The sequence below is a fragment of the Homalodisca vitripennis genome, chromosome X, assembly GCF_021130785.1.
Source record: "Homalodisca vitripennis isolate AUS2020 chromosome X, UT_GWSS_2.1, whole genome shotgun sequence".
Classification (NCBI taxonomy): Eukaryota; Metazoa; Arthropoda; class Insecta; order Hemiptera; family Cicadellidae; genus Homalodisca; species Homalodisca vitripennis.
The window spans coordinates 72,339,992-72,363,293 of NC_060215.1; the positions used below are offsets into that span (position 1 = coordinate 72,339,992).

At 36.5% G+C, this 23,302-nt stretch overlaps 1 protein-coding gene across 1 annotated transcript in view; it reads right to left on the reverse strand.

The window, feature by feature from the left end:
• The window catches only part of LOC124369192 (leucine-rich repeat-containing protein 40-like), a 62,772-nt gene that overhangs the window by 13,959 nt on the left and 25,511 nt on the right, over positions 1 to 23,302 (reverse strand). Inside the window, exons 7-10 of the mRNA XM_046827010.1 lie at positions 17,311 to 17,514; positions 16,106 to 16,243; positions 11,444 to 11,632; positions 10,145 to 10,336 (exon numbers count right to left, since the gene is read on the reverse strand). Coding sequence (XP_046682966.1) covers positions 10,145 to 10,336; positions 11,444 to 11,632; positions 16,106 to 16,243; positions 17,311 to 17,514 — 723 coding nt within the window. The remainder of the gene's footprint in view (positions 1 to 10,144; positions 10,337 to 11,443; positions 11,633 to 16,105; positions 16,244 to 17,310; positions 17,515 to 23,302) is intronic.

Sequence of the window (23,302 nt, forward strand, 5' to 3'; positions counted from 1 at the left end):
AGTTCGAAAATCGCATATCATTGATACCCAACAACGAGGAGCGGTACATTTCCTATACGGTCAGTGTGGAAGGTGGAATTGAACTACGATTCATTCAAGTTCATGTCACAAAGTCTTGATAGGTTGGCAAAGAATCTGACTAGATCTCAATTCAAACACATCTCAACATATTACAATGGTAAGGACCTCAATTTATTGCTACGAAAAGGAGTGTACCCTTACGACTACATGGACAGTATAGAAAAATATAGTGAAACATCACTACCTAGTCAAGAAGAATTTTACAATAGACTGAATAAACAACACATAACAAATGAAGATTACAAACATGCGTGCGATGTATGGACCACCTTTAACATTCAGAACATGAAAGAATATACAATGCTATATAACGAAACCGACGTCTTGCTACTTGCAGATGTTATGGAAAACTTCAGGGATGTATGTCTCAATACATACAAATTAGATCCTGCATGGTATTTCACAGCACCTGGGTTGGCTTGGAACGCAATGCTAAAAATTACAAAAGTCGAACTGTCCCTATTGACTGACATCGATATGGTACTCATGGTTGAAAAGGGTATTCGTGGTGGTATTTCACAGTGTTCTCATCGATATGCGAAGGCAAACAATCCCTACATGAAAGACTACGACAAATCGAAACCAAACAACTACCTCATGTACTTGGATGCAGACAACCTGTATGGGTGGGCAATGTCTGTAAAACTACCATATGCAAACTTTCAGTGGAGCAGTACAGACATCGATGTAATGAAAGTTAGTGACGATTCACCCACAGGCTACATATTAGAAGTTGATTTGGAATATCCTGAAGAACTACACGACGTACACTCTGATCTACCTCTCGCTCCAGAACGTAGAGTCCCACCAGGATCGAAAATGGCAAAGCTTCTGACAACTCTCTACAGCAAAGAAAAGTATGTCGTACACTACAAAAATTTAAAGCTTTATTTGAGTCTGGGTATGAAACTAAAACATGTTCATAGAGTTCTTAGTTTCAGTCAAAGCAATTGGTTGCAGCCGTACATTAATCTGAATACCATGGAGCGTACAAAGGCGAAAAATGATTTTGAGAAAGACTTTTTCAAACTTATGAACAACTCAGTTTTTGGAAAAACTATGGAAAATATGAGAAATCGTGTGGACATTCGTTTGGGTACTAAGTCCAAATTAGTGGAAAGATGGGTTAGCAAACCGAACTTTAAGAGTCGAACCATCTTTACAGAAAACCTAGTTGCTGTACATTTTAGTAAGAAAAAACTTTTGTTAAATAAACCTATTTACGTAGGTATGAGTATTCTAGACATATCAAAGACACTGATGTATGATTTCCACTACAATGTAATGAAAGAGAAGTATGGATCTAATATAAAAATGGTGTACACCGATACCGATTCCCTGATATATGACATCAAAACTAAAAACTTCTACGAAGACATGAAACATATAATTGGATTATTTTATACAAGTGACTACCCCAACCCCAACCAATATGGGCTCCCCCACGTAAACAAAAAAGTTCTGGGTAAAATGAAAGATGAACTTAATGGTCGAATCATGCGAGAATTTGTAGGACTACGATCCAAGATGTATGCGAGCAATATAGAAGACAACCATTACATAAAGAGGTCTAAGGGCGTGAAAAAAGCTGTAGTTGAAAATGAAATTACCTTTAGCAACTATAAAGACTGTTTGTTTAGTAACATCGAGCACTACAAAACGATGAATACAATTCGGAGTCAAGCACACAATCTCTACAGCGTAGAACACCATAAAGTGGTACTTTCATCAAAGGACGACAAGCGTTTCGTATTCGAAGACAATATCCGAACCCTAGCATGGGGTCATCATAGAATATGCGAAAACTGTTAAATTTTAAATGTATGTAAGAGAACATACTATGGAAATTCAAGTGTATTGCAGAGAGAAATTCGAAGACCAATTTTTACCTAGACCGTTACGGTGTCTTATTGTAGGACCGTCTGGGTGTGGTAAAACGAACTTGTTATTGAATTTCATTTACAACAAAGATGGAGTTCCGTTCAAGAATCTATACGTGTTTAGTCGTTCAATAGAACAACCCGCATATGTAGATCTGCGTGAACAATACAGTAGATTAGAAAAAAACCTTAGAAGACACATTGCGTTTTTCTATTCTTCTTGTCAAGATCTCATTTCTATCGATGACTGCAAACCAAACTCACTTGTGGTATTCGATGACTGCCTCCTAGAAGAGCAAACTAAAATCAAAGACTATTTCATTAGAGGACGTCATAAAGGGATTTCTTGTGTCTACCTGAGTCAGAGCTATGGTCGGGTTGATATGCAGGTCATACGAAACAATGTTAATCTGTTGTGTCTATTTACAATGAACAAGTACTATACAAAGAGAGTGTTCCAGGACTTTGTAGGTTCTGACATGACTTTCAACCAATTTGAGGCTCTCTGTTTTGAGTGTTGGAAAACACCTCATGGATTCATATCTATTAATACTACAGCTAAACCACAAGAAAGGAAATATATGTGCAATTTAAAAAGGAAACTAAAAGTGTTGAATAATACTTCGTTGTAAAACGTACCAGTATAAACGTAATTTGACGTTTAAGTATAAACGTAATTTGACGTTCAAGTATAAACGTAATTTGACGTTTAAGTATAAACTTAATTTGACGTTTAAGTATAAACGTAATTTAACGTTCATAAACGTAATTTGACGTTTAAGTATAAACGTAATTTGACGTTCAAGTATAAACGTAATTTGACGTTCAAGTATAAACGTAATTTGACGTTTAAGTATAAACGTAATTTAACGTTCATAAACGTAATTTGACGTTTAAGTATAAACGTAATTTGACGTTTAAGTATAAACGTAATTTGACGTTTAAGTATAAACGTAATTTGACGTTTAAGTATAAACGTAATTTGACGTTTAAGTATAAACGTAATTTGACGTTTAAGTATAAACGTAATTTGACGTTTAAGTATAAACGTACTTTGACGTTTAAGTATAAACGTAATTTGACGTTCATAAACGTGACTTGAAAGATTTGAAGAATAACTCTGTGTCTATTACTATAAGTATACAACATGGCGCATAAACTAGACGCAAAAGAAGCAAGGCGACTTGAAAAAATTCAGAGTGTCTTGGCTGCAAAGTTCAAACGTGCTGAACAGGATGAATTAAAAAACTTCTCAAACAAAAATACTATATCATCAAATGCTAATGAGACGTCTGCCAATCGTAACATATCAATAACACATGATCGACCACTCACTGTTTCTAAAGCTAGAAAGTTGGATGAGTTAAACCGGAAATTACAAAGTGAGTTTGCTCAGACCCATTTCAAAGAGTTAGAAGATGTTCGTGAAAATGAGAAAAAGTACGAACCAATCACCAGAGCCATTAGGGAACAACAACATAGAGAATTGGAAACACAAAAGATACGTAGTTAAAACCGTATGAAACAGTTGGTAAGATTTCAACCTCAAGCATCAGATCGTCGAACGTTTGAGGATGTAGATTACGATGATGAGCCAGAAGTACAACCTCAAGAGCAATCGATGAAACAGTTGATGGATTCTAAAGTAGTAACACTTGGTTCTCTAGGAGCCCGATACCTTCCAAAATCCAACGACAAACAGTTTGGTATTTGGTACAATGAAAATCTAGAGCAGCCGATGATCGGTTCCGAACCGATTACATTTGATTATGATGACATTATATTAGTCAGCTCTCAAAAGAAATACAAAGGGACTGAGGGTCTTTGGAGATTGTTGACGAAAAACAATATAGTAGAGAAGGATCTGTACACCGATGAAGACTGGAACTCTTACAAGGACATATTGGTGAGGACAAACTCGCTTTTCCAAAGAAACAATCCCAAAAGTGGTCGTCCCAAATCAAGTCAAGGACTAAAGTGGAAACATATGATAAAACCTATTTGGGATGAGTTGGTGAATGGAAAAGTGGCAACAATTGGTTCAGGGTTAAAGGTTTACAATGAAAGTCCGGTCGAATATAGGTACATAAAGAACTTCAAAGACCTCATTGACAGGTTACACTACATTCAAGCTCAGGAAGAAGCTGGGAACAACAACTTTCATAATGAAAAACTGTCTGTGGTTGATTTCCTTCACGATGAAATGGAAGACCTAATTGCTACACCTAAAGGGTTGAAGTACCTAGTCAGATGTTTGTCTGTTTTGCCTGAACATGTTATAGAAGGTAAAGGGCTTTTGAACGACATCATTAACAAGTTACCATTCGAGTTACATGCGCCCAAGAACTGGAATCTTGATACGTACAACTACTGTGGGCCCGGCACCCAGCTTGACAAGAGACTTGCTAGGGGAGATAAGGGAATTAACCCCCTCGATGAAGCTTGTAAGAAGCATGATATATGGTATAGGGATCATAAAAACACAGAAGACAGGTGGGAGGCGGACAAAATATTACAAAAGAAAGCTTGGGAGAGGGTTACCTCAGATGATGCTGACTTGAATGAGCGTATGGTCGGCCTAGCAACAACAGGAGGAATGTGGTTGAAACGTAAACTCGGTATGGGGTTAGGAACTTCAGGATGTATCTACCCATCAGATATATAAAGCAATGAGAGCAAATATTTTTTACCCTATATATAAGAGAGGATATATTAGAACAGTGATCAGTGGTAAAACCAGTGATGGAGAAACTGTATATTGAATTTTCGAGCGGTATAGCAAGAAGTGAGTATAGAACTGCAATGCCAGTTTCAGAGCTCAACTTCAATGCACCCAACAACAATACAACATTCAAACTGGATCATGGAGACGCATTTTATGATTCACGCATAATGTACCACATTCAAGGAAAGTATGTGCAAAAATCTGATGGATCTGATTATCAAACTAACTCTACCGTCAAACTGGTAGACAACTTCGCGGCTTTCTTGTTTTCAAGAATAGAGCTGAGGAAACACAATACATTGATCGACACAGTAGAAATCCCCGGCATCACCAGCACTATAAAGGGGATTGTTAGTTACAGTAACACTGAAAAACAAACACTCTCAAGTAGTGGTTTCTCATCATCGTTTACAGGAGGTGGGAAGTTTGAGGCACTCGGTACACTTGGGCATTTAGGATTAGGGTTCTTTGACCACCTACGTTACCCGATGTACAAGGGAGGTTTTGAAATCACATTTACTAGGAATGAAGATAATGATGCCTTGTTTCACTGGAAAGGGACAGGGTCCACAGCAACGGATCCTGGCGATGGGAAAATTGTGATAGAGTCGTTTGTGCTACGAGTCCCCATAGTCGATTATACCAGCACTTCCAAAATCCAGCTAATTGATGGTTTGAAACATTTGAGTGACAAGGATGCTTTAGTCTACAACTTCTTTCAATGGCAATGCATCGACAAAAGAGGGGTGTTCGGGTCATCGTTCAGCTTCGATATTACAAGTGTTTACAGAAATGTGTACAATCCTAGATTTGTTATAATCGCACTTCAAACAAACAGAACAAACACCCAGGCAAAAGATCCTAGTAGATTTGACAGCTGCAACATCAAAAATGTGTCTGTGAAAATTAATGGAGAAAGGTACCCTCAGGAATTGCAGAATTTTGATATTACTAATGGTATATACAGGATCATGTACGATCAGTACCTAGGGTTCCGAAAAATAAACTTCGGAGACAATAACGTGTTAGTAAACCTGAAAGAATTTATTGATAACTCACCTTTGGTTGTAATTGACACACATCTACATCAACCAACAACAGACAGATCTCGAAGTGACATTCAGATTGAATTAGATTTTGTAAAAGCTATTGCATCTCCACAGGGGAGCAGCGGCACCACAGCATATGTTGTCGTTGTATCTGAGGCACATTTCTCATATGACATTACTCGAAACATAATCAAATTCCTGTAAAAACAAATAAAAAAAAACAAAAAAACAAAAAACAAAAAAAAGTAAAATAAAAATGATTTATTTTTTTCATTAGTAGGGGCAATTATTGTTTTCATGTCAGTGTTTTGTATATAAGAAAGCGTATAGAATGGAAAGTCAGCATAATTATACAGTTCGGCTATCCTGAAGCTCAAAAACGTAAGATTCGTACAGCGTACAAAAGACGGAAACCTACAGTAATCAGATTATCTAATGAACAGCTGTCTCACGGAAGTGATCGTATACTTCTTTCTGGAGAGCAACACAAAGCCGTTTCTAGAGCTGTTAAGAACAAAAAAGGTTTACAATTGCTTCTAAGTTACAACCAACTCGTATCTAATAAACAAGGAGGGTTTTTGAAGGAAATTATGGAAATGGTGGATTCGTCAGTTCCTGGAGGTAAACGCTTCATCTCTCCATTAATAAGAAGAAAGTTGGCTCCTTTACTGAGAGAAAAATTTATACCTTGGTTAAAGAGTTTAGTCGATGAGGAGTTGGACACCATTATTGAAAAAGACCCTACGGGTAGAGGGTTGAAACGTCGTATTGGTCGGAAGCTTGATGCATTGTTGTCTGTGAATAAAAAAAAGAGACATTTCTTCCCGCTGTCTCTTGGTGAAATAGAAAAATTAGCAGGTATATTAAACATTAATGAGTTTAGAAGTGTTTTCATGAGACAGTTACTTCCAGACAAACCTACAAATATTGAACGTGGTATTGTAAATCTTGGTGACCTTTCATCTGGTGGTACTCACTGGACGTGTTATGTGAAACGTGGTGAAAAGAAATTGTATTTTGATTCATATGGCGATGTCAATCCTCCAATAGAAGTAGTCAGGTATTTGGGGCCAAAAGGGTTGGTTTATAACTCGGAGCGTATTCAGGGGTTTGATGATCCTCCTATCTGTGGACATTTGTGCCTGGAGGTTCTACGACGAGATTCAGCTGGTGAGGACTGGGAACATATTCTTCGTAATATAAGGAACAATAAAAATGCATGGAAACCGTGGTTTTATTTTCAACAGATTTGGAGAAGAAATTGAAATTGGATCAATACCAACTCAACCCAATTCAGACCCTTCTCCTGACGAGATAATTGAGCTTGCAAGTGATGTATCAAAAGTCTCACAAGATTTATCCGAAGTCAAGATATTATTGGAATCGCATTTGGTAAAATCGGAAAAAATAATAAATGCGATCGAGATTGTCCCCACTAGTACCGTAAATGGTGAAAAGATATGGGGCAGCTTCCTATTGAAAAACCACCAGAGAATTGGTCAAGTGAGCAAAGCAGTGGAGCCATATGATGTGGTTGTCAAAGTTCAATTGAGTGAATTAGAAGGCAAGATATACATCATGCAGAAAAAATTCAACAACGAAATAAAAAATATATGGAAAGAGGTTTTGAAGACTTCCATGATGGTAGTAACTTCATCTAAAACTTGTATAGAATTATAAGTATATAAAAAACTGCAAACATGCCATTACTCAAACTAACTGGAACTGAGTCTGTATTGACTCTCCATCTAGAACACCCCATCCACTTGGATCCAAACGTAGAGTATTATATGGCTCTTGTTGGATTTTACTCTGAGAACAACATATACAACTTGTTGCAACATGCAAAAGTCTATTTTTGGGACTTGGAAATACATTTCATTCCGAAACCACTGATACTTCAATGCGGTTACTGGACCATTGAAAAACTTGAAAAGAGTTTCAGAGATTACATACAATCGTTGAATCTTAGTGTAAATTCTAACGATTTTAAGATCTTTAAAGATGGTGACAAAATATCAATTAATTCTCCAATTAAATTCTACTTGGATAAAACCGTTAGTGATCTCTTAGGTTTTAAAAAATCGGATGCAACAAACTTACAAAAAGAATCGTCTTACTTCAACTCAAATGAAAATGTAATTGCATCGAATCCACCGAATCTCAGAGCCGTTGATGTCATCGAGATACACTGCAATATTGTCAACAACAGTCTTGTCAATCATGATGTTCACTCTCACAAACATTTGGAGACAGCAATCCTCTACTCCTTTTCCCCTAATGTACCACACGGCTACAAAATATCTCAATCACCTCAAGAAAAACACTACATACCTCTTCGGAGCGGTTTACGAAAGATTCAACAGATCACAATCACACTTGTAGACCAAAACAACCAACTGCTCCAGAACAACCATGTAAACAACATCGTCTACTTAGATCTGGTCAGTAAATCACAAACACATACATACTCACAATTGTGGTAAATAAAAACGAGTGGTGTCTGCGCGGTGGCGGGACAGCGATGACATGCGTGGTGATTCGCGCGGCGCAGTTCTGACTACCCGTACTCACACTCTTAGTCGCTCTCTACTACTTAAAGAATATCTACTAAATAGACCTATATATTCATTCCAAGAATTTTTTGAAAGGGCTAATTGACTGGTTTAGCTCAACATGTCTATATGTATTTACGTGTATATGTGTCTGTGTATATGTATTTATGTATGTATGTGTCTGTTTATATGTATAAGATAACTATTTATTACCATAACTTATAATGAATGAATGTTTATTCTAGCAACTGTGCATGAAATACACTTAAAAATTATAATAGTAATCCTAGTACTAATGCTTATGTTGGTTAATATTTTATAAGTTGATGTTAGATAATTTTTTTATTAACTATGATTGACGCTATTCATTGTACAATCTGTGCATTTGTTTTATGAATAAAGAATTTCTGAATCTGAATCTGAATCTGAATCTCTAAAAAATTCTGTCCCAGATTCGGTCTCACACGGTTTGTCCCAGATCCGGTCTCGGGTGTGTTGTCCCAGGAACGGCCAAAGTATACTACTGAGGGCCGCAATGTAACCAGCCTTTTTTTGGACTTGTTACATTGCGGTACATTACAGTAAGGCCTTTGATTGCGTAAATCATGGCCATCTGCTTAAAAAATTAAAAAGCTTGGGCACTGAAGGAATTACAGCTCTCTGGTTCGAGAGCTACCTGAATGACAGGAAGCAGCTAGTTGAAATACACTACTCAAAAAATAACATAGCTCAAAAAGCCCAGTCAAGTCTTGCTCAGGTCCAGAGAGGAGTGCCGCAAAAATCGGTTCTGGGTCCAATACTGTTCCTCCTACTTACTAATGATCTTCCCAGCCAACTAGAGGAAACTTGGCATACAGTGATGTATGCAGATGATACAGTCATCACTTTAGCAAACAGAATACCAGAACAACTTGTAAGATATACAAATACAGCATTAAACATGACAAAGCAATACTGCGCTTCTAATGACCTGGTCTTGAATGAGAAAAAAACTGTACAAATAAACTTTTCTTTAAAAAACAAATCACTTAACCTGCCATTAACAGACATAACAGCAAAAAGTCAAACAAAGCATCTAGGCATCATAATAGACTCACAATTAACATGGAAACCCCACATTGACCAACTGTGTAAAAAGCTAAGTTCAGGCACCAACGTTATTCGTAGGATAAAGCAGGTGAGTGGCCAGAGCATGGCTAAGGTAGCTTACTTTGCTTTACTTGAATCACACTTGAGATATGGATTAGCTATTTGGGGAGGAGCTGGCAACACCTATAAGGAAAAGATTTTAATACACCAAAAAAGAGCTCTAAGATGCTTGGCCGGACTTCACTTCCAGGAAAGTTGTTGAGAAACATTTAAACAACTCAAGATCCTCACTGTAGTAGCTCTCTACATTCGAGAAGTAATAATCCATGCAGTGAACACCGAACAAATTAGACACCAAGACCTACATCAACACAGCACCCGTAATGCATCAAATTTTAATCTACCATCCCACAAACTCAGCCTATACAGAAAAAAACCATCTTACATAGGAGCACTCTACTACAATCACCTACCAGAAGACTTAAAAAGAGAACCACCATACCGCTTCAAGAGAAGTCTGAAGTCTGACTGAATGGCTATCTACAAAACCATTCTACAATGAAAAAGAATTTTTAGACTCACTTATTTAATGTAAACTTTTAAGTAACTTTGACGCCATGTACTGATCTCTATGATTATGTCAATAAAGAATATTGTCTATTGTCTATTGTCTATTACGGTGAACTCATATTGTTACCTATTACTGTTGGATAATTTGTCAGACTATTGAAATATATATGGTATGAGATAAAGAGTAAATCTTACTTTAAGTGAGTCATAAGACCCAGTTGTGCAGGTAGTTGAGTGATTTCATTATTAGAGAGATTCAGAGTATCCAAGTTCTGCAAAGAAAGCAGACCACTCCAAGCTAGTTCCAATGTACTCAGTTTGTTGTTGCTAATAACCAGTGTTCTAAGAAGTCGTAATTGGTAGACAACGAGAGGTATTTCACTAAACCTGAAAAATTAATATAAATTACAAATTTATAACCAGTTAAAACCAGTGTTAAACAAGTGGCATGCTTTTCCAGTCAAAATACATGAATTGACAAAAAATGTCTTACTTTTTAAAATACCCATATACATTGTTTAAAGTTCATTGTTAGCAATTGGTGATGTGAAAGGATTTTGAGAACTAGAATCTGCTTCTTCAGGTGATAAACCTAAATATAAAGTTAAGGATACATGAAAGTCACAGACTTGACTCCTAGAATCGTAGCTTTGGTAGGAAGGATTGATTCAATGAGAATACTGAGTTTAGCTAAACATAGTTACATTATGTGTTAGAAAACTCGGTTGCTCCACCGTGCTTAGAGATTGTGTCTAAATTATCGCAGTGCACTCAATTGTGCACCTGATGAGACAATGAGAATACCTCTTCACCTAGATTACACCGTATTTTGTAGCCTTGGTAACTCTGATGTCAAAACAATGTAAAGAGTTCATTTTGAGCTTTTTTGTTGCTTACTTTCTTTGGATCTCTTCAGACGATCATGACTCCATATTCCAGGAATCAAGTCTGTGACAGTGTCAGGCTCCAGGCGCTGTAGTAAGAGGAAGGTCAACTGGAGCAAATCTCAACGTTCACATTGAATCAACACTTCCCCAAATAGCTAAATTAGGTGAAGAAACATTGTATTGGACATGCAAAATTAAGAATGAAAACAGAAAATTTGTGTGCTAAAACCTTTACCTTTAAATGTGTGCTAAATGGAAGACACAAACCAATGCATTATTATGATTATACAACAGTACAATGCATAATAATGCATTGCTTTATGCTGTATCCAGTGTACAACATAAAGGCGGAATTGTAAGTTGACAGATGCCTCCTTTTTACTATTACCTCTTTTATTTTTTTTTTATTTTTATCAAAATCTTTGTATGTCTGAAATTTACTGATGCTGTTTTTTATTTTTATAATTTGACAGGTTTTCTAGTTAATTCTTTTTTTAGTTGTATTTAAAATTGCCTCTATAAATTAAGGATGGACTTAGTTCGAGATATCGATACATTTATTATTAAAATATAAAAATAGAAATTATGTCAAATTATGTTCAATTACCTGTTACAGGATAAGGAAAGTTCCTTCATGTACTTGCAGCCAGCCAACTCTGGACAAAGGTCAGAGAGATGGTTCTGATCCAAAATAAGAATTTGAAGCTCTCTCAGTTTCCCAACACATGGGGGAAGCTCTTTCATCCCTGTATCCACTAGGTGAAGTTCCATCAACGATTCTGCAAGCTCCACCACCCTACACATTTTACACTGTCGTAGTGATGAAAACTTAAATCAAATTATTTAATTCTAATTTGTCATAATTGTTGTTGTATGTTATTGCCCCAAATTGAAGCGTCATTTACTGTAATTCAATAAAATACTTAATAGCTGTAAAGAGTTACTGTTACAAGTTGTGTTAGAAGTCATTTTGTGTATGCCATTTGACATTTCAATAAAATTCTCTATATTGCTGCCCTAGGTTGGTGGTGCCATTTGATAAAGGTCTAATTAAATTTCTCTTAGGATACTGTTTAGTTTTCCAAATAATAGCTCCAAGTTATAGGTGCCATTTAATGTAGATCACAATTTAAAGTTCGCGTTAAAGTTACTCACTGATTCCAAGATCTCTGTGGGGCCTGATAGAACTCATTAAATTAAAAATATTAAAACTTAAAATTTGAGTCCATTGACAAGTCTATATTATGTGTCAATCAAGTTTTAATTCACTTGATAATTCACCTTAATCATACAAGGGCTATCCACAAAGATAACGTTCCACTCTGTAGCCACTAGGGGACTATCACGGTCATTTTGATGTCAGGACATTTCTCCGTTCAGTCATTTTGATCTCAGTTGTCCTGTTATTAACAGGAGAGGATCCAAAATAGCTTGGTGTACCTCTGAATTGACCTCTTTGAGGAAGAGAGTCAGGGCTTTATTCAGGAGAGCAAACACTTGGGGTAATTGAGATACCTACCACAAAGCTCTTGCACAGTGCAACCGCAAGGTCCATACAGTTAAGAGATTAGCCTGGAAGGAACTCTGCACTGACATTGACAGGGTGCAGGGTTGTGTAAGGCTTCAGAAGCTATTTGCCAAAGTCATGTCGACCACCGATGGTCTTGAGACTATCGACCACCGATGGTCTTGAGACTATCTTGCCGCTTGGTTGTCTCAAGGGCGATCAAGGTATATATATTACTGAACCTGAGGGAGTTCTAAAAGTCATGATGGGAACACACTTCCCGGACTGTATCATTTATGACAAGAATCAACCACTCAGCTGTAGAGGGAGTCCTGTGGGTATGCCACTCAATCACAATGGAGTTTGGTGTGTTGTGTAATAAACTTCAGAAGGATTGAGTTAGTGATTAACTTGTTTAGTCCATATAAAGCCCCTGGTGGAGACGGAGTAACCGGTTTGCTTGCAGCGGAGGTTCCCCTGCTGTAGAGTCTTTTCAGGGCCTCTGTGGCCCTCAGGTACATTTCTCTGTCCTGGAGGGTACCTAGAGTAGTGTTTATATTGAAGCAGAGGAGGTCTAGCACAAGTCCTTTAGGCCGATATGTCTGTCCTCCTTCTCAAAACCATGGAGAAAATGGTTGGATTTGACTTGGAGGAATCTGTCTTCAAGTACCCTCTACATCCAAATCAGCATGCTTACACTCCAGGAAGATCATGAGACTTAGCCCTGATATGCAGGATTGAGAAGGCGCTGGCAGCAAAAGAAATAGCCAGCCATAGGTGTCTTTCTGGACAACGAAGAAGCTTACACAGCTTACAGTATAGGCTCTCAAACGATTATCATTGTGGTCTCGATGTGTGGTATTGATAGTCAAATAGGTGGCTGTATAAGGGGATGCAAGTATCAGTGAAACGACTACGAGAGGCTATACCTGGAATGGCGTCCTTTCTTCTCTTCTGTGAAACTTAGTTGCGGACAACCTGCTTGTGTCTTTCAACAGCAGTGTTGTCTTTGTACAGGGGTACGGGGATGACATTTTAATTCTTGTGAGCGGCAAGTTCAACACAACAGTCACAGTACTGACCAATGCTGCTCTGAACATGGTGGAGAACTGGTATGATGGGATGGGCCTTAGTGTCAACCCCACCATGGCTGCCATGGTTGCCTTTACAAGAAGACATCAATTGGAGGGTATTGATCCATTCTTATTGAAAGGCTCTTCCATTGAGTTAAAAGTCCGAGGTGAAGTACCTGGGCATCATCCTTGATAGGGTCCTGAACTAGGGACCCCATCTGGAAAGGGTGAAATGGTTGCCAGAGTGAAATGGTCTGTAATGCAATGCATACATGTGGTATGTGGGTCTTGGGGACTTAAGCCGAGGCTTTTGTATTGGCTTTATGTCTCTGTAGTTAGTCTTACACTAGTGTTTGGGGCTGTTTTCTGATGGCCAAAAACGGAGGCCACGATGGCAGTAGCTGGTCTTGATAGCATCAAAAGGTTGGCTTGCCTTGCTATCACTGGGGCTTTTCCAAGTGTGCCATGCACAACTCTAGACTGTTACCTCAACCTCGCCCCCCCGAGACACTGTCATTCAGGCTAAGTCCAAGAGTAGCCCCTACTGTCTTTAGCAAATGGGACTTTGGCCTCGGACTGCAGCAGGGCGCACTGCAGAGTTAGCATCCTGATTCAGGGAAATGCTTTGTGCACATGATCTCTGATTCCACAAAGATTTTCCTTTGACAAACCCTTTAGGATTGTTATACCTTCTTGGGAAGCTTGGTCGGAGGAAAAGAAACCTCTTCCACCAGTGGGAAGAACTTGAATAGTTTACAGACGGCTCTAAAACAAAAAGTGGCACAGGCGCCGGAATTGTGGGGGTGAGACCATGTAGAGGGCTGATGGTCCCTATGGATCCTTATCCCACAGTCTTTCAGGCAGAAGTTACAGCCATTATGGAGTGTGCTTGTGAGAATCTTCGTTTACGGTATAGGAGTAAGACAATTAGCATTTTCACATATAGCCAGGGTGCACTGAGGCATTGCAATGTTGTATGTTTAACTCCAAACTTGTCTGGGATTGCTATCAAGTAGTTTCTTCCCTTGCCAGAATCAACAATGTGACTGTTTGTTGGGTACCTAGTCATGAGGAGATATCTGGGAACAAAAGAGCTGATGCCCTGGTCAACTTGGGCTGTGTCCAACATGATGGGATCTCAACCATTCTGTGACATTTCTAGATGTTAATGCTTTAGGGCTCTCTCGAAATGGGTTCTCACATGAGAGAAGGTGGAGACTGCATCCGTGTCTGAGAATGAGCAGATTTGTTCTACAGTCGGCTTCCCCTAGGGTGGCGTCTGACCTTCTCTCACTAAGTAGATCAATGTCTTCTCGGGTTATGGGTCTGATTACGGGACACGGTCACCTGAGAAAGCATCTTCACATAGTCTGCATTCTTCGGGAGGATCCACTCTGTAGAATGTGTGACGAGCATAAGGAAACTGCTGAACACCTGCTCTTTGACTGTCCTCCAATAGCAAGAGAGTGCTATTGAACCGTAGACTGATCGGCCTCATGGTGTGCTTCCGGGGTGCATAAAAGATCCTTGAGCCTTAAGTGCATGGCAATAGGCCATCTCATACAAGAAGAAGAAGAATAAAGTACATGATGACGAATAAAGTGAACGGCCAAGCATTGTGACCGAGACATTGTCTCTAATAGTTTATGAGAAGATTAAATTCACAATAACAGAACTCTTACTTAGTTTTCCTCAAATTTCAAGGAGTTTGTAACAGGAAACTTTTACGCACAAGTTAGGTTACCATAAATTTTGAGCAAGGTAGGTACAAACATCAACACAATCGCAAATCGGATTTCAGTAGTCCTGGATGATGCCTTTAAGTGGGAGATATTTCCACAACCACCTTACAGTCTGAACCTCCCATACATTGACTACCACCTGTTTCCAGCAATAAAGACTTGGCTTCTGATGCAGCACTTTGATGAAGGCATGGAACTGCGGGAGGGCGTGACTACCTGGTTGAAGTCTCAGGCGGCAAAATTTTAAACGCTGGAATTTCAAAACTAGTTCACCGCTATAAGTGGCCAAATTTGTATGGTGACTATGTTGAAGAATAGTATTTTAGTGTCACTTTCAAATGTACATAATACAATTTTTTTATGCTTTATTTTTTGTTTGTATCAAAACTTAATCTACTTTCTGGATAGCCCTTGTATCACAATTTTACACAAATTAAAGTGAGAAAGTTGTCATTTCATCATCCAGAAATTGTAACCATTTAGATTTTTCATAAACTTTTCCCTAAACATATTATTTTGTATTTTCATTTTTATACTTATACTGTAAATGTGTAATTTTTATGGTTCAATAACTCTTGAATTATTCCTTTAAATAATTGCCAATTTAGTCACTACAACCAGTAAGTGGTGTAGAATGATTTTTTATTTTATTTGAGTGCGATGATATAAGCCACCTTAACATACCTATGGTGGGAAGGGCTGATTCAATGCAAAAGTTGTGTCCAGCTCCAGTTCACCTTCCTCTTATATGAAGCATCTGAAATCTGATGCAGCTGCAGACCTGACTCCTGAAATCTGGAGTCATGTTCGTCTGAAGGGATCCAAATACAGTCGGCAATGAAAAAAGAAGAAGCTCAAATAGAACCCCCCAAATAATTTCAACATCCAGAGGCACCCAGACTACAAAAACATTCATCATATCAGAAATAAGGCCATTGATAGCTTACCGATTTGATAAAAACTGTTTGGAGTGAGACAGATTGACAACAACTACTTGTGCCTTGACAGCATTGTCCCAGACCTCGTCTGGTACGTCTTCTTCGCTGTTGGTGTGTACCAAGCTGCCACATCTGCGTAACTGGCTTCTACAAACAAAAAATACTAGTTCATGTTATTAACTAGAGACTTTTTTTATTCTATAAAAAATTAATTTAAGATCAAATATTTTTACACAAATTAAATCATATTTCAAAATTCATTCATGCTGTTTTATAATCTGATCTACCTATTTTAATGATTGTAGTAATTTATTCTAATATAATAGAATAGATTATTAATTTAGGCAAAATTAAGACCACACTTTCCTATCTTACATTAAACCCCAAATACAAATCTGCTCTAAACTTTTAGTATTGTCCATATTTATAATTTTAACTGGTTTTACATTTAGCATGTTACTATGGTTTTTTGCAATAAAGAATTTGAATACCAGGATTTTGGCTGGTATTTATTCCAGCAAAAATCCTGAATAATTGTATTTTTCTTGATATAGCATAGTTACTATTTTTATAATATTCTAATCAGTTAATATGGACTAGACTGTTTCACAGATGGTATGCTAATAAAGCATGTAGGTGCAAAAGGGCATTGTGGAGAGTGACTTGTGGGGAGAAGGAGGAAAATGAGATATTACCATAAACTTTAGTGATATTATATAGAGATATTACAAAAGACCATGTTTGTTTTCTTTTATTTAACTAACTTCACATCTTAAAACTGATAAAATGTCTAGTATATTAAATAGCTTATAATATTGTGCATTTTTTGATAAAAATCAATTAGTATTCCCAAAGTTTATTTGCTTTTTCCATGGCTTTTGAGATGTGAACAGACGGGCTACAAATGATGACTATAAAATTGTGGACCCTTACTTCATTCCGGGCAATGATAACTTAAGGTTTTTTGCCCTTAAATAAAACCTTAGTTCATTGCTTTATTGTGCAGTTACCAGTTTGTTTTGCAAGGCTAAACTTGAGAAAAGGACCATGTCACTGAGACAAGATCTCCCCTAATTATGTTTCTGCCCAATTGCCCAGTTTACTTAGTACACCAGGAAACTGTTATATTTCACTGAATCCAATATTCTAATTATTGTAGAGACCTAACATTAAATACCAAAAAGAACTGAGCAATTCAATCTTCGTCTCCTTACAATGAGAAACGTGCCACTGGGACCGGATCAGAGTGATCATCTTCCGGGATCATAGCTTCCAACTCATAGGCAAACCGCTCTCGCAAGTACCCCAACAGTCTCACTGTATCAGCCTTCATATACTGTGGTGGAAAGTTTTTGAGTGGATTATTCATTATTCTAAGTAATTGTAGATTTGGGAAGTCAACTATGCTTGAAGGTAACCTGAAATCAATTACAAGAATTAACCTTTTGGTTTATTCGACCATTTAGAGCCAATATGAGGACTTTTAAATGTCTAAGTAAATTAAAGAATATTGTTCTGATAAAAATGTTACAGTTAACCCTTTGAGTGCCACGGGTACTTTCCAAAGGCATATGCATAAAGTGCCACGCTGTTTTTCGCATATTTGTAAGCTTTTGGGAAAAAAGCTGTTGTAAAATAACTACCAAACAGATTTCCATCATTTTGTTGTTGTTTTTTTTTCTTATTAAATGCAAAATATGATACATATCGTTACAAATAAAATTTTATTTATAAAAATATAAAAATTTCAGTATTTTCTAAAAAAAAGTGATTTACTTTTGTATAAAAAGTTAAGTTTCAACCTAATTTGTGTGTATACGGTATTTTTAAGATTTGTTTTCTTTATACCATGATAAAGGCCATATGATTATAAATAAAACTCATGTGTAATATCTTATTCTAGAATTTTAAAAACATGGCATTATATGTATTAACAAAATGCTGCCTGGTACCGACATTTTATAAACTGTACTTCATTTGTCAGAGTTTAGAAATTACTTAGTAATGATGTAGTTTTCCTAATAAATCTAATAAAACATTAATACAACACAAATAATAATGATTAGTAAATTTAGAAACAAATACTTGCTAACATATTTACATAAAAGTTTACATTTACTAAATAATAACCCTAATAATATTTACACTGAAAATTCACGTTTTTCGCTTGAACACAACTCAAATCATACATTACTTTTGTAAAGAAATACAGTAAAATACTGTATAAGTTACTATTTTATTTTGTATTTACTCAAATGCTTGGTTATCGGCACATAAACAACAAGAAAGGCCGTTACGCAACACGGTACCCGTCCTCTACGTCGCGTGACTGTAAGACAGAATCATCGTACAGGTACTTATCACAGCCCACTATTTTTGGACGAGTTTTCCTTATCAGAGATCAAAATAAACTTCATTATACGTTCCTTCTTCCATAATGAATCGAAAAATACTCGATGAGTCATACTTCTTATCTCCAAATCGTATCCAAATAGACACACGAATGACCTGACATTTCCGAATAATGAAACGTTGTTCTTATAGTTTTTGATTTAATTGATTGTCGTAATAACTTGTACATTCCAAAATAGGTTAAATAAAGTCAGTTGTTTTTAACAATGTAATTTATTTTGTTCCCGATAAGGAAAACTCGTCCAAAAATAGTGGCTTCTTGATAAGTACCCAAACAACATAAGTTTCACAGATAAAATAGTTAAGAAACAACATAAAACTCGTATTTATTGATAGTTTGGAACCTATTGAATACAGCCGTCTGATTATTTTGCCAAAATAATCTTGTACTATATAAAATATTATCAAAATACGAAACGTCAAAATTGGCGACGCTGGCACTTTATGCACTTTTCGTACCGTCAAAATTAGCGACGCTGTGGCACTCAAAGGGTTAAACTAAATTTCAAAATTTAAATAAGAAAACATAAAATTAACAAGTAAAGAAATAGTTTAAGTTCTTTTCTTTCTCGCACATATTTTGGTCCCTAAGATATTTATTGTGTAACCACAAGGTCATGATACACTTTTAAATGTTATATCCATTCTTGGTGGGGCTGCCGTGAGGGATTGGTGCTAGTCAAATTCACGCTGTGAGGTTATATTCTTGTAGTAAAGCGTCCAACCTTAATTGTCTATTTCTGTATCCTAACATTGGTGAGTTATTGGTTGAGTTGTAATATTGATTGGTGTCTGCATCTTAAAATTAGTTACTATTGATATTTAATAACAAGTTAGGCTGGACAGACCTGTCTCACTGGGTCTGGCCATACCATGGCAGAGTAAAGGTCATGAGGAGATATAGATATAAGTCAAATTTAACTAGATGTTTACTCAAGTTTGCCACAATAGGTTTTCCCATAACTGAAAATATCCCAAATATAGAAATTCAATATAGGCCTAAAAGAATATTTAATGATAATGATGACCACTCAGACTGAAACATACTTCAAGCCTATTGATGTTAAATGCTCCAAAACCTACTTTCAGAGTGAGTATGGAAGATATTTAAGGTCTTTTGAGCTAATTGTTAGTTGTAACAATAAAAAGAAAGTCAATCCCTTTACAGTTGGCAAAATCATCGAACAAATCAATCATTCAGTTCATTATGTAGTTAAAAAAGGAAGGAATATTCTTTTGAAAACATGGATTTTTCTGCTAACAATCATGTTAAAACGATTTGCTTTCCTGGATTTATTGTATTTATCCAATCTAACACAGTACAGGTTGTCAGTGTGGTTTATGCTGAGCTCTGCATACAGCAGGTTTAACAAGAGTTGCATAAACATTAAATAAAGCAGCTGTTTATGAGGTCTTGTTTTTGATACAGTACCCACTGTTACCATCTAATAATGTGTGGATAACATTTTTTAATAATGACCGTTACAACCAAGGTAAATAAAAGTTTGGTCCGTTAAGTAGCTTGTGAATTTAATTCTGTAAATTCAGTGTTAATTTGTGTAATGCCAAGCTTTTCATAAATATCCTCTTCAAAGACATTTATTGACAAGATAAGTTTAAAGAAACTGTCAGGTTATTGCATAACAAGCAGTCAGATAGACCTTGTTCAAACAGATTTCTGTGAAGTTCAAAACTACAACTGTTGCATGTTTGAAGCAGTTGATATTTTAAAGACATTAGATTTTGCTAGTGACATTTTAATAGAAAATGAGTTTGATCCAAATTTCATAAACCACTTTGTGTTTACTGGTGATGCTTTCTTTTGCATTTCTGGACATGTATACATTATTGTCTGAACATTATTATATTTGTACATGGTAAGTGAAAATCCTCTTGCCTCTCTGGAACATCACTGTGACTCTCCAAAAGTAAATGTTTGGTATATTCTGTCTTGAAACCACATTACTGGTAAATTTGTGCTTGCAGGAAACATTAACAATAGATTCATTAACCTTATGGTGTTTGTCTTTCCATGTACAAACATTTGAGAGGTTCTACCTTATTATACTAAAGTTATTTGTGATTTTCTGAATGAGAAATTCTCTCAGAGATGGTTAGAATGAGGTGACTGGAAAGTGCAATCATCACACTCGCCTGACTTCACCTTTCAGATTTTTATTCATGATGATGTATTTTTTCATAAAAATATGTTTATGGTGGCAAATTCTAAATATTGTACATTCCTTCAAACTGATCCATCTGCATTTGAATCACCTACCCAAGACGTTCTGAGGAAGTAAAGTTTTATTGGATTTTTGCAACGCTATTTTTGAGGCTCATACAGAGTTGAGACGAACCAAAGTAAAACTGATGAGTGAATGCTATAAACCTATATTCATTTCATTTCTGTACTAATAGAATACTCATGGCCAAGGACACATTAAAAAATTTATTTTGGGGATTGAATTATAGTGAACTAAGAAGTTACATAGTTGTAAAGTTACATTATTAATGGTCATTTTTCATATTAATTATACAAATATATTATGTTCTATATTTTATACCTAAATATTCATTTTTAATGTTTTGAGGAATTACAAAAAACGCCTCTATCAATAAATAATACAGTTTAAGAAAAACCTACAGACCATATAACTATATATATATATAAAACTTTGTTAATTCAAGGCGATTTTGCATCGGTTCATAAATCAAACAAAACTGAGGCATAAAATAAATAGGACAAGAGTACATTCAAATAGAGATGCTGGTAAAAAATGTCACATCAGGTTTCATGACAACAGTTAGTGCCAATTGTGAAACAGGATTGGGTTGGTTACTCATTTGGGATCAGATTAAGTAACCACACACATTAACCACACAAAGGTGACTTGTTTGGTTAAAAGAGGTCCCCCAATGTGAGTATTTCACATTCAAAATTTCCACCAAATCACATAATATCTTCTTTTCGAACAAGCCACAATATTTGAGGTTTAGCCTGAAAAAAGATGGTACATAAGCTTTATAAAATTGTTTATTAGCCCTCTCCCGCTCGCATTGTTTCCAGGCGCTCACGGTGCTTCTAACCTCAAGTAATTCGCTCTGCCGGTCGAGCTCGGTCAAAATACGCGGCGCCTCAACTTACACACATTCTGTCATTGTAATTAACTATAATTATATATATGAATTATTTTACTATATATTGTTTACTACTAAATGTTGTGAAGAATAAACTTACTTTTTAATTAGAAATATCCACTCCTTTTTCTTGATTATATGTCAGGAAGCAGGGATGTTTACAAAAAGTGGTTGAACATTGTTTGCAATTCCAGTAGCTTCTAATTGGATTTCCAGACTTTGTTTTCCTCCCATTTTCGCGGCAAACAATACAAACAGTGGCACAAGATCGCTTTTCAAGTACATGAAAATGTTTGGGAGAGACTGTACCTATGGGCAAACTACGTTTTCTTCCCGATCGCTTCCTAGAAGTGAAGTTTCCTATTAGTTCTTCACGAGATTTTTCCGAAACTGTAGTTGTGTTCTACCATGTTTGTTTTCAGAGGGAAGCTTTGTAAGTTTGAATATTGTAGAAGAGTTTACAATTGCCGTATTTATGATAAAATGGTATAAATACTTCCACCACTTTTTTGAAAGCCTACCAAAGCTGTAATAACTTCGATATTGATCCGACTTATCTACACCCCCCATATTTTGTGTGTATTGAATCACAACTTGAGGGCAGTCAACTTTTACAGTTTGATTGCCGTTCCCGGTTTTTCGGTCTATTTGTGAGACGATGTTGGGATTAGAGTTTGTTGAAAAAAAACAAAACATCTCTGTTGTCATGCCATACAGACTTGACCACTTTGTCTACACACACTTTCTCCCCTTTTTAGTTTTAAAGATTTTGGTTTTTTTAATTCCTGAGGCCATCCAAATCTATTTGTCCTTACAGTTCCACACGAATAAGTATCTTTTTCCAGCAACTTGTTACACAAATCAAAAGAAGAAAAAAAATTATCATAGTATACATGGTGGTTTTTCCCGTAAAATGGTTCCGTTACGTCCATAACTACCTGCTCCCCAAGTAACATCTCTTTGTTTCTTTCTTCCTTTTTACCCAAGTATACCTTTCCGAACAAAAAGTAACCGGTTTTACTACAACAACACGCCCACATTTTAATTCCCCATTTTGTTGGTTTTTTGGCATGTACTGTTTCAAAAAGTACCTACCTTTGAACCCTACCATTGCCTCATCCACGGATAAATTACAGCCTGGTTTGTAGAATTTTTTAAAACCATCAACAATATTCAAAACCGGCCTAATTTTATGTAAAATATCATCAGTTTCTAATGTGGGGTCACTTACATGGAAATATTCGTTAATTTTTTTATAACGATACAAAGTTATGGCTTGTTCAACAACAGGGCATTTTATGATATTACCTTGGAAATAATCCTTAACCTCTGGAAGGTCATACATTCCCATATAAATTTCTATACCAACAAAAGCTTTCATTTCATCCCTGATCACTGGTGTCCAATTTGGATCTTGTTTGTTGCTTGTATTTTGTTTGTAATCAGCATAGGCATTAGTGCATTTTACAAGGTTATCATAAAATGCATCACCTCCCAACAACAAGTTGAGATAATCTACTTCAGATGAACCTACCTGCAAATTATGACACGGCCCGAAATCATCAACAAATATTTGGTTCAATGAAGTTGATTGTACGAGACCAGGGAGGAGGCACATGGACAGCTGGGAGCCGGTGGCGCGGGGTTTGTTGCGCA